This window comes from Jaculus jaculus, chromosome 3 (assembly GCF_020740685.1).
Source record: "Jaculus jaculus isolate mJacJac1 chromosome 3, mJacJac1.mat.Y.cur, whole genome shotgun sequence".
NCBI classification, from domain to species: Eukaryota; Metazoa; Chordata; class Mammalia; order Rodentia; family Dipodidae; genus Jaculus; species Jaculus jaculus.
Genome location: NC_059104.1, coordinates 190,050,976 through 190,063,029, shown reverse-complemented (window position 1 = coordinate 190,063,029; position 12,054 = coordinate 190,050,976). Strand labels below are relative to the sequence as shown.

The window sequence follows — 12,054 nt, the reverse complement described above, 5'->3', positions numbered from 1 at the left end:
TATCTCTGGGGGTTGGGGTGGAGGATTGGTGAGAATGCTGCAGAGTGACTTTGGCAATTCAAGTTTAGGTTTGTCTGTAGGCACATCCTAGCTCCACAGGGGTGCCAGCAAGCATGAGGACCCTGCTTCCCATGCACATGTGCTGGGAGGGAGTTTGCCAAGGGTAAGGCGGGGCAGGGTGGAAAGCGAGGTAAGTCACACAGACCCAGGAGGCTGGTTTTGCTCAAAATGCTCTGTTTATTGCTCTATTTAACGACCATGAGCGAATTATAAAAAGACACCAAATGTCTCTCTCTGCCGTGGAATAAATATTTAAAGTCAGCAATTAAAAACACGTGGCTCCAAGATAACACATGCTGCCAGAGTCATGCATGCCCTTCTGATGGGCTCTCAACACACGCATGGACACGGGGACACACGCAGAGCGACACGCAGTGATACTTCCAGGCTTTCCCATAGTGACACAGAAAAATGTCTCACACAGACCTGGGCTGAGTCCCTGCCCAGGACTGGCTCTTCTGGACTCCCCACTCCTATCTGTCCTCTTCCTCTCTAGTCTCAGGCTGGTCATTGCCTCCTGAGGGCACCTGACACCCAGAGGCCACCCAGGCTCTGATGTCCACACTAGCCCGGGGACTTCCTGTAGCTGGGGTCTTTCAGCAAACCCCTCAGGAGCTTCCCTTGCCTGGTCTCCAGGTCCTCTTTTTCTGTTCTCTCCATCCTGGTGGTAAAGTGTAATCCTTTTTCTGGGAGAAGCTGAGGGGCCCAATCAGGCACTTCTGTCTGGGGCCCTGGGTACTGGAGCTCAGCACAGTGCCCCTTTCCCGGCTGAGGAGACACAGTGTCCGGTACAGATAGCAGAGATGATGGACAGACAGAACACGCTGTGGCAGGACACTTGGAGGGAGGGATGGAAATGTTTGGGAACAAGTAGCAAAGGAACCATCATTAAAAATGAGGCCCCAGGTCTTCATGGTGTGGGTCAGAATCAGGGCCCCAGGTCTGGCCTGGCGCATTCCTCTCATGCCTTCCACTTCCCAGGATATACAGTAGGTTAGAGCTACAGAGGTCAGGGCCCGGCCAGGAAAACAGAGGAAGAGGGCAGACTGGAGAGAAGGAAGAGGAAGGGGCAGCTGGGGTAAGGGCCAGACTCAGGCCGTGCCGTGCCTGGAGGACCTCAAAGGGACAGTGTGGTCACTCTGGGCACTGGTGTGACAGCTGCTTCTCATAGAGGCTCATCACGTGGTGCACAAACTGGTACTGCTCACAGGTCTGGATCATGCCACCCCTGTCCAGTAGAGATGTAGTAAGGTCACTCAAAGATGGGCTGCAGGAGTCCCCAGACATGTGACAGATGTCTTCAGGCATCTTGGGGAGACCAACTTTGCCCTCTGCCCACACATGTGATGCATCCCACTGTTCTCGGTCCTCATCCCGCCAGCTTGTTTCTTTTCTCTCTTCCTCCAGAAGAGAGCCACCTGCTCTCTCCCAGCTGTGCTACCTGATCCTCACCGGTCCTTCAGTCCCTGCCAGGCATGTCAACTGCCCCTTACCCCGTACAAATGTGAGCTGACCTGTCCTGACGGAGCTGGCACGTGGTCTTTAAGATGTCCACCATACCCTCATGTCGTAGCTGCTGGCAGCAGATGCTGGTGGCAATGAAACAGCCGGTTCTCCCAATCCCTGCACTGAGGGTCAGGGATGACGGGGTAAGGGGCAGAAAGCCCTGCACTGAGGGTCAGGGATGACGGGGTGAGGGGCAGAAAGCCCTGCACTGAGGGTCAGGGATGACGGGGTGAGGGGCAGAAAGCCCTGCACTGAGGGTCAGGGATGACAGGGTGAGGGGCAGACAGCCCTGCACTGAGGGTCGGGGATGATGGGGTGAGGGGCATTAAGCCCTGCACTGAGGGTCAGGGATGACGGGGTGAGGGGCAGACAGCCCTGCACTGAGGGTCAGGGATGATGGGGTGAGGGGCAGAGCTGCACCGGGGTTGGGCAGCTCCCTTCCCAGGGGCTGGCTGGAAAAACCCACCTGCAGTGGACAATGATGGGGGCACAGTGAGGCCCCTCACTCTGAGCTGCCTCTTCCACCTCCTGTACCAGGTGCAGAAGTGGAGGGGCCCGGTCTGGGGTCTTCTGGTCAGGCCAGGATGTGAACCAGTAGTGCTTCAGGGCTCGCTCTTCAGTCCCTCTCTGCCCAGGATATAGGATTCCCCCCCCACACACCAAGATACACGTGAAAGCTTTCAGACCCAAGCCTCCCAAAGAAGGTGAGAAGGGAGTGCACAGCGAGTGAGTCCCCTTGGCTGTCAGTGCCATCTACCACACCGCCTAGTGGCACAAGGAAGAAGCCCAAAGTCAGCTTGGGATGTATGTGTGTCAGGAAGTAGGGAAGTGTGGGCCAGGTCTGCTCATAAATCTAGAATCATTTGAGAGAAGCCAAGAGCTTATCTTCAACTCATTAATATCTGGAGGTGTCCCAGGCACCCCACAGTTGTATGATCCAGAGGTGAGGGGCTGATCCTTTCCCTTCACTGTCTGCCCATCCCATGCTTATGCCACGGGTGCAGTGTCACCTCTTCTCCACCGTCCTACTTGGACTTTGCCATTTGTCTGCTTGGATGGGATCCCACTCTCCTCCCTCACCACTTCGTAATCACAGCGTCAGAGCAGTGCATCCAGAACTCACATCTGCACATGCTGCCCTGTGCCTCCAACCCTCTTCTGGCCAGGCCCGAAGGTGTAGGCTTGTCATCCCAGCCATTCAGAAGGCTGAGGTAGGAAGATCAGAAGTCCCATGCCTGCCTGAGCAAGAGTGAATTCCAGGATAGCCTGAGCAACTTTATGAGACTCTATCTCAAAATGGCATAAATAAATAAAAGAGCAGAAAACGCAGCTCAGTGGAGGAGAACTCATCTAGTATGGGTGAAAACTCGGATTCCATCCCCAGTGTGTCAAAAAAGGAGAAACAGGGTCTGGGGGGATGGCTTAGCAGTTAAGGTGTTTTCCTGCAAAGCCAAAGGACCCAGGTTTGATTCTCCAGGCCCCACGTAAGCCAGATGCACAAAAGGGCTCATGCATCTGGAGTTCATTTGCAGTGGCTGGAGGCCCTGGTGCGCCCATTCTCTCTCTGTCTGCCTCTCTCCAAGGGGGAGGGGGAAAAGAGAGAAACAAACAAAACCAAAACCAAATACCCTACATTAAACCAAACCGAACAGGCCCCCTTTGTTTTGGACTGAATGTTTTGTCTTTCTGACCCCATGTTCATCCGTGTTTAAGGGCATTAGGGTGAAAGGGGGATCCCTGAGTCAGGAGGGCACAGTCCTTATGTGGGATTCCTACTTTTAGATTAGAGGCTCCCCAGAGCTTCAGTGCCCCTTCTGTCATGGAAAGTCATGAACTAGGAAGAATGGCCCTCAGCAGACACAACCCAACCATGCTGGGCCTTGACCTTGGACCTCTCAGCCTCCGGAACTGTTGGCTGTAGCCTTGTTTATAAGCCACCCAGCTACTTGCTATCATAGCAGTGGAGCTAAGCAAGGTACCCTTCAATGGCGCTCACTGGTCCTAGTAAGTCCACCCAGCTTAGTCCTTAGCCTGGCAAGTTAGACACCTGGCACAGGGGCTACATTTCCAGGCATGTCTGTCACCACATACAGGTACCCAATGCTCCTACACTCTGAAGGTTTATTGATAAGATCTCTGCAGTATAACATGCCCGACTTCTTTTTTTCTTTTTTTGTCTGCTAGAAAATACTTTCTCTACTAGTTTGCTCCTGGACAATTCTTATCAATCCTTCAAAACCCCTGCAGCATTGCCACTTCCAGGAAGTCCTTCCTAAACATGCCAGCTTGCAGAGTGCCCTATATCCTTCCCTATCTCTAGTTGGTACTCACCATCTTATGGGTGCTCCTTGAGGGGAGGGTCCAGGCTTTGGACAGCTGTGTTCCCAGTACCCAACCCAGAACCAAGCCTAGGGCAGATGCTTATCACAGCTTTAAGAATAAAGATAATTACCTGCAAACCCCAAGACTTCCCAGTTCTCCCTTAGCCAGCCCCACAGCTCTGAGAAGATGGGCTGGAAGCCCTCCAGCCTGTCTTTCTCAAGGAAAATTTCTCAGGTCCTTGGGTTTCCTGGTGCTGACAGTCACCACAGCCTCTGCTCCACACGTCCTGGCCTTCAGGACCCTCAACAAGACCTGTGTCTCAAGGTGAGCACTACTGTCTGAGGACTGAGCTGCCTGACATGCTGCTAAGCACGCTACGGGGTAGGGCGAGCATCAGCCTTGAGCTGTCAGCGTCAGCGGACGCTTGGGGATGTTTTGGGTAGTGGGTCAGCTTCCTGGTGACTGCTCATGTCTTCCACCCTTCTGGGTTATCATGGGAGACTTCACTCTCTGTGGACATGCAGCATATCATCTGTTCAAAACAGAACCTTCTAATATCAAAGGAAGAGCTCTTCTACTAAGCTTCTCCTGGGAGAAGCGCAACTTTAGGGTGGGAAGATGCCTCCCCCATCTTCTGGGGTGTTTCGTACTGCTCATATTTTCTGTCTCCCTTTTTCTTTCTGGGCTGTCACCACACCTCCAAGGGTATCCCACAGCAGAAAGGATCGCCTGCCCTCTGCTGGACATTCTGGGCATGACAGGTGAAAGCCAGCATCCTGCAAAAGGGATGTTTTCTGTGCTGGATCTCTGTCCTAAAAAACCATCAGCTATCAGGACAATAGTAGAGGATGCTGAAGCCCCGTCACTCAGAGTTCCGGCCTTGAAAGAATTTGAAGAAGAGGGACTGGAGAGATGGATCACTGGTGACCCAAGTTCGATTTTCCAGGACCCATGTAAGCTAGATGCACAAGTTGGCACATGCATCTGGAGTTCATTTGCAGTGGCTGGAGGCCCTGCTGTGCCTGTTGTCTCTCTTGTTTTTCCTCTCTCCCTACCTTCTTCCTTTTCTCCCCCTTTTCTCTCAAATAAATAAATAAATAAATAAATAAATAAATAAATAAATAAATAAATAAATAAATATCTTTTACAAAATAATTTGAAGACGAGCTACAAGATACAATGAGTGGCAGTGCAGCATGAGCCTGGCAGCAAGGGTTACATGCAGCTGAGGCTTGGTCCTAATTCTGCCCACAAGTACACCCACCTCTCCCTCACTCAGGTCCCAACTCTGCCCACAAGTGCACCCACCTCTCCCTCACTCAGGTCCCAACTCTGCCCACAAATGCACCCACCTCTCCCTCACTCAGGTCCCAACTCTGCCCACAAGTGCACCCACCTCTCCCTCACTCTGGTCCTAACTCTACTCTGAGTCCATCCACCTCTCCCTCACTGTGGTCCTAACTCTACCCCCGAGTCCATCCACCTCTCCCTCACTCTTGCTCACCAATAGACCCTGCGCATGACACGGGCCTCTGTATCATATACAGCAAGACTTTTGGTCTTGTTTTCAGTGCAGCCTCAAACTCTCAGTCTCCTTTCTCCCATCCACACCCAGACTGCCCAGTCCCAGGCCTCACCCTGAGGGAGATGAGCCTCAGGCGGTAATCCTCTGTGTGGATGACCTTCTGCACAGTGACCTCCACGCCACTGTGTACCGCCTGCTCCTCCGGCCAGTACTCGGTGCATTTCTGCAGGGACCCAGATGGGGCTGTGATGTACCCTGCACCCTCCCACACTTTCCCTGTATCCACCAGGGCCACTAGAGGAAAACTCAGACTTGCTGTTACAGGCTCAGCTTCATAACCTGAAGGTGACTTCACCTTTCTGAGCCTCAGTTTCCCTGTTTTGAAATTGGAAATAATGCCCTTTTGAAGGACTTTCATGGGGACTAAACTAAATGGGCTATTTGTTATGGGCACCATGTCAGTGCTGGTGGGCTGGGAGGCAGCCAAGGTTGTGGGCACTGGATAAAGAGGGGCCAGCTCCAGACTCTACCTGAGCCCATGACTTCACTCACAGTGCCTCTCATGTCTTCATATTGATAGAGTCATGCCTGTCAGTCTCACCAGACTGTCATGAGGATGATAGAGAAAAGAGGCTCTCCTTGTGGTGGGTGAGCAGCAGGCACCTGGCAATGGCACAGGGGACCCTACCTCATTCATCTCCTCGATGTTGGTGATCATGACAATGATGGGCGTGTGCTCTTGCCACACCATGCGCCAGAAGTCGGCCACTGTGCTGACAATGGGTCCCTGCGTGGCGATGTACACTTTCTCCTCCCCGCTGTAGCCCTGTAGCCAGCCAAAGCCAGCCTATCAGGGCCACAGCAATGCTCCCGGGTCCTCACCCCACACTAGGCTCCTCCTGGGGACTAACAGGAGCCACACTGGGTTGAGGACAAGTCTGGAGGGCAGATGATGCTCCAGTCTCCCCTTCAGCGGGGGGCCGTCAGGGTGGGGAGTGACATACCCGGATGTAGTTGGCATTGATGTAGGAACTCAGAGGGTCTTCAGGGTCTGGTGAGGTCAGGCACACTCTGCTGTGAGGATCTGTGGTGGGGGGACAGGCGAGGCTGGAGGCTGGGCCCAGCTTCTCTGGCTCACTTCCCAGCACCCATGTTTCCTTTGGGACTGTAGCGCTTCCTCCTTCCCCTGCCTAGTAGCACTGATCTGTGACCTATGGTCCACGCAGGCAGGCGGGGCCTGCAATGGGGTGGAGGGAAGGCAGAGGCACTGGGCCACCTTCTGTAAGTTCCATGCCTATCCTTTGCCTGTGCCCGTTAGCTGCCACATGTTCTAAGTGGATAAGGTTAAGCCATAGTTTGGAATCTCATACCCCATGAAAAAAATCTGAGCCATGGTGGGCTTCTGTAATCCCAGAACTCCTATAGTGGGATGGGAGGTGGAGATAGATGAACTTCCCAGAAACTTACAGACCAGCCAGCCTGGTAAGCACACCAGTGAACAACACACAGCAAGAGACACTGCCTTCAGTTAGATGGAAAGAGAGGATCAACCCCAGAAAGTTGTCCTTTGATATCAATACACATATCTTGAAGTTTGTGCATGCCATATTCATATACATGTTGGGTGTGTGCATATGCACATCCCAAGTAAAAGGGGCTTTTAAAAAAATTTTGATTTTTTTTCAAGTTTTACTGATGTATATTTACTATTCACACATTTATGAATATATTCTATATATTATGCTACAAAACGTGCTTAATTAATGTACGATAATATAATGCATATTAATAATCTCCTTAGCAACTATCTGCAACATAACACGATTGTAGTTTACATAAATATATAGCTTCAAAATCTTCAAAGCATAACATTTAAGAACATTTAAATGGATGTTAAATGGAGAGTTAAGTGTGTTTTCCAAATTACTAGGAATAACAATTTAAGTTTCAGTCTTTTAAAAATATTTTTATAGTTTATTTGTGTGTGTGTGTTTATGAGAGAGAGAGAGAGAGAGAGAGAGAGAGAGAGAGAGAGTGAGAGAGCGCTAAAAAAGGCAGATAGAGAAAGAATGAATGAATGTGCTAGGGCCTCCAGCCACTGCAAATGAACTCCAGATGCATGCGCCACTTTGTCCACCTGGCTTACATGGGTCCTGGGGAATCAAACCTGGGTCCTTTGGCTCTGTAGGCAAGCGTTTTAACCACTAAGCCATCTCTCCAGCCCTTTAAGGTCTTTTGATTAAAATCATTCTGATTATTTTTTGTAAATCTTTTTTTTTTTGAGTTTTTTCCTCTCAATTTTTATTAACATTTACCATGATTCTAAAAAATATCCCTTGGTAATACCCCCCCCCCCACTTTCCCCTTTGAAATTCCATTCTCCATCATATCCTCTCCCCATCTCAATCAGTCTCTCTTATTTTGATGTCATGATCTTTTCCTCCTCTTATGATGGTCTTGTGTAGGTTGTGTCAGGCACGGTGAGGTCATGGGTATCCAGGCCATTTTGTATCTGAAGGACAAAATTTTGATTTTTCTATGTAGAGTCTCACTCTAGTCCAGGCTGACCTGGAATTCACTATGTAGTCTCAGGGTGGCCTCAAACTCATGGTGATCCTCCTACCTCTGCCTCCTGAGAGCTGAGATTAAAGGTGGGGGCACCACCACGCCTGGCTCAGAGAGGCTCTTAAGAGAATGTGGGCTCAAGGAAAATTGGGGTGAAAAGGTAAGGTTTCTACCTCTGAAATGAGAGCAGAGGGTCTTCACTGCACAGGCATGTTATTCTCCCCCACCCATGTCTTCTTACATGTCAAATCCCACAGTGATAGATTCCCATAATATCATGTTCTTCCTGGAGTAAAACTTGTTTTGTTCTAGCAAGAGCATCCTCTTATCAAGTAGTCTGTCAGCCTGAGACATGGGGACTGTTTGGGACATTCTGCACAGGGTGGATAGGAAGCTTTCTGGGCTCTTGTCTGGTGTTATCATCTGTTTGATGTCTTTTTGTTATTGTTTTGAGATGGGACTTATGTAGCCAAGGATTACCTTGAACTTCTGATCTTGCCTACACCTCCTGCATTGCAGTTATGTGCCACCATGCCCAGCGTATGCATTGCTGGACACTGAGCCGAATGCTAGACAGTTACTGATCAGCTGAGACCAATCTTGCTAAGCATCCTATCCTTTCTCTGGGCCTCCATTTTTTCACCCCACGGGGAGGGCTGGACTAAAGGCGTGACCAGTGACACACTATGGGGCTCTTAAAGGCAGTTCAGGGATCACTAACTGTCATCACCACTGAGAGAGAACTGGGTTCAGATCATGGCTCCATGATTACTGATGACGTCGATGTGGGCCATGTCTGCCTGGGCCTTATCCATAAATTGGGCATACTCCTTCCCCATGGCCTCCTTTATCTTGTAGAGGTTAAAAGAGTTCACAAAAATAAGGAGAGCCCCTGGAGGTAGCTCTGAGCACTGTAAGGGAAACGCTTCATAGCCGGCAATTCTTGTTGCCATGATCACAAGTTTTGCCATCAGTAAAGATTAACTAATCCTGGTGGAGGCCACAGAGGTGATGCACACATGCCTCCTCTCTCCCAAGTGACGCGAAGCTGACAGTTCTGTGGAGAGGTGTTCAAGAGTGGCAAGGGTGCAGAAGGGTGAGGGAAGCAGGAAGAGGTTTCTGAGTAGCCAGTGGAAGAGAGGAGCAGGCCACTCTGCCTGGGCTGTCTCCTTTCTCCTTGGCTGCACTTGCCCAGTTTTGGTGTTGGAAGAACAGATGTGGGCACAGCCCCCTAAGGCCAGATGCCAGGGCTTCTCTTCTGCCTTTGTGGTGATGGTGATGAATCTTCTCTACAGCCCCAGGTGTGCACTGACTATCTAATGCTCTGCTCGTGAGAAGAGACTTCTAGATCAGGAAGAATATGTGGTTCCGGCCCCAAAGAGGGCACAGTGTAGGGCAGAAGACAAGCAGTGCACAGCCTGAGACAGCTGGGGCATAAGCACAGAGGGGCTCACGAATGGGCAAGGCTTGTTGGACTTCCTGAAAGAGGTGGCACCTGGCTGGGGTTGGTGGATGGGGAGAAGAGGGAGCAGGAAACACTGTCTCTGGGGTCCAGGTGCACAGGGCCAGGTCAGGACTGGGAATGATGAGGCTGGAGGGAGCTGGATGAGCAGTCTCATAACCTACTCCTGGAGCAGGCGATGATGGTGGCTGGGAGATGGCTCAGAGGGCAAGAGTGCTTGCCTCCTGAAGCATGAGGACCTGGGTTTGCTCTCCAGAAATGCTATAACAACCAGGCATGGCCACGCCTGCCCGTAAGTCATGTCCCGAGGGGAGAAGAAACAGGAGAATCTGGGGCTCACTGGTCAGACAAACTGACTGAAAAATGGCAGCTTCAGGTTCCGTGAGCCACTCTATCTCACAGACACCATGTTTGACTCTTCAGGACCCACATAAGCCAGACACACAGTGATGCAAGTGTGCAAGGTTGCACATGCACACAAGGGGGTGCACATGTCTGGAGTTTGACTGCAGTGGCTGGAGGCCCTGGCACGCCAATTCCCTCTCTCTTACACACTCTCTCTCGTATACAAAAAAGATGCAATGTGGAAGAGTGATGAAGGAGGACCATTTCTCCTTTGGGTTTTATGCAGGGTATATGCAGTTGCACACATATGTGCAAATACATGCTACACACACATACATACACACAAGGGTGGTGACAGCAGGTGAGGATGAGGGTGACATGATTAGATTTCTGCACCATTATGCACAGCAGAAGGTGGACAGGAGAGAAGGATGTGGAAGTCCAGTGATGGGTGCTGCGATGATGTCATAGTCCAGTAAGAAGTGTCAAGGTCACAGAACTTCTACCTGGCAAGATTCCCAGGGGCACTTACTTCAGTGCACTGTGTGGAAATTGTGCCTCTTGGAACTGGGCCGCGTGGAAGTCAGAACCTCCAAGACATCATCTGGTAGTGAGCATGGGGAGGGAGAGCTAGATTTGGGACATTCAGTCACTTCAGAAGGTTCAGAGTGTCTTCCTTGTGGCAGGCACTTTCTTGGTGCTTGGGACATACTATGCTGGAAGGACCAGCAAATGTCCCCTGCATCCTGATCTCACTACCTGTGGGTTCAGCAACCCCTCTGTGACTGTTCACAGGCCTGTCTCCCCTCTAGACTACACTAGATGGGAGCTTCACGTGCAGCATCCGTGTCTCATTTACATCCAAATTCTCAGGCCTTGGGACAGGGGCTCAGAAAACATGGGGCTCAATGAGACAAACCTCAGGGGGATGTCCTAGTGGCTGCTTCTGCTGAGCCCACCCTCTGTCCCTGAGCCCAGCCTCTGAAGGTGCAGGGTTCATTCTGGCTGGACACAGACACAATTTTCCACTGGGCTCAGGGAGCTGTTGGTTCAGGGCGTAGTTGGAGGCAGCCAGAGCTCGTCAGCAGCCCAGTGGGAGTATGTGGAGCACGGCTGCCTCCAGGGGCCATTCTGAGGGGCTGCAAAGCCCTAGGTTTTATGGTAGTCAGGCCCCTCCTTGCAGGTGGAACTGGGAAGGGAGGGCAAATTGAGGGAGAGGTGAGCATCTTAAATAAAGCACCCTGGCCTTAAATGGTGCTTTGTTTAACCAGAACTACCTACAGATTCTGTAACTATAGCAACCACAAGTCGGTATTTTAAAAGTTAAAAATAAGTCATGACATCTTACATGCTGTTGGAGGTGCCAACTGTAAAACTGCTGTTTTAAGGTTCACTACTCCACTAACTGGGTAGAGTACATTTTGGGGGATTCACTTTTAACAGGTCACCCTCAAGGTAGCCCTAGAGTCTTTGAGACCAGCAGGCAGCTAGGGGATTGATGAATGTTATCTGAAAATGATACCACAGGATGGAATGGGAACATTGGGTTACCTGGCCTATCTGCTTCCAAAAGACAAAAGTCCAACTCTGGTCTTCCAGGGGACCATCTAAACACCCTCATTTGGATGCATCTACCGACAGGGACTCAGTGTGGGACAGAGGCAGCCCATGGCCTTCTGGGTGACTGCCATCAGACAACTGACAGTAGGACCACAGTGAACACTCAGTAAACTACAGAGCCCGAGCCTAGGGTCACAGAGGCCCAGGTTTGAAATGCAGATCTGTGTAGCTGTGGATGAGCCACTTACTTAATATCTCTGAGTCTTAATTTACTTTCCTTTAAAATCTTCCCACTTTGAAGAGAAAGGCTATGAACACACTTTTCAGTCATTGCCCACCTCCTGGGAGCCACCCTTTCTTTCTAGGCTATGGAGCCACACAGAGCAAGGGTCCAAGTTAAGCAAGTGAGCCAGCCTGCACTCATTCTCACCCCCTTTCCCAGATCTCCCCTTCTTTTCTCCTTCTATGATGAGTGTCCTGTCATCCCCAGAGGCCTTGCTGGTGACTTAAGGTCTTCCCAGGTGAGAGAAAATTTCCCTGCAGTGGTTTGAATCAGGTGTCCCCCATAAATGCATGTGTTTTGAATGCTTGGTTCCCATCTGGTGGCAATTTGGGAGGTGGAGAAGGCGTGCTGTTGGGGGTGAGCTTATAGACATTATGGCCAGTTTGCCCTGGCTAGAATTTGGCTCACTCTCCTGCTGCTGTCTGC

At 50.8% G+C, this 12,054-nt stretch overlaps 1 protein-coding gene across 3 annotated transcripts in view; it reads right to left on the bottom strand.

The window, feature by feature from the left end:
• Positions 1-217: 217 nt before the first annotated feature.
• The window catches only part of Ptpn5 (protein tyrosine phosphatase non-receptor type 5), an 81,533-nt gene continuing 69,696 nt past the window's right edge, over positions 218-12,054 (bottom strand). For all 3 annotated transcript variants that reach the window (XM_004650805.2, XM_045146329.1, XM_045146328.1), the window contains 6 exons: positions 6,418-6,497; positions 6,102-6,239; positions 5,526-5,636; positions 2,033-2,193; positions 1,575-1,688; positions 218-1,288 (listed from right to left, as the gene is read on the bottom strand). In XM_004650805.2, coding sequence (XP_004650862.1) covers positions 1,195-1,288; positions 1,575-1,688; positions 2,033-2,193; positions 5,526-5,636; positions 6,102-6,239; positions 6,418-6,497 — 698 coding nt within the window. In that variant the 3' untranslated portion in view covers positions 218-1,194. The remainder of the gene's footprint in view (positions 1,289-1,574; positions 1,689-2,032; positions 2,194-5,525; positions 5,637-6,101; positions 6,240-6,417; positions 6,498-12,054) is intronic.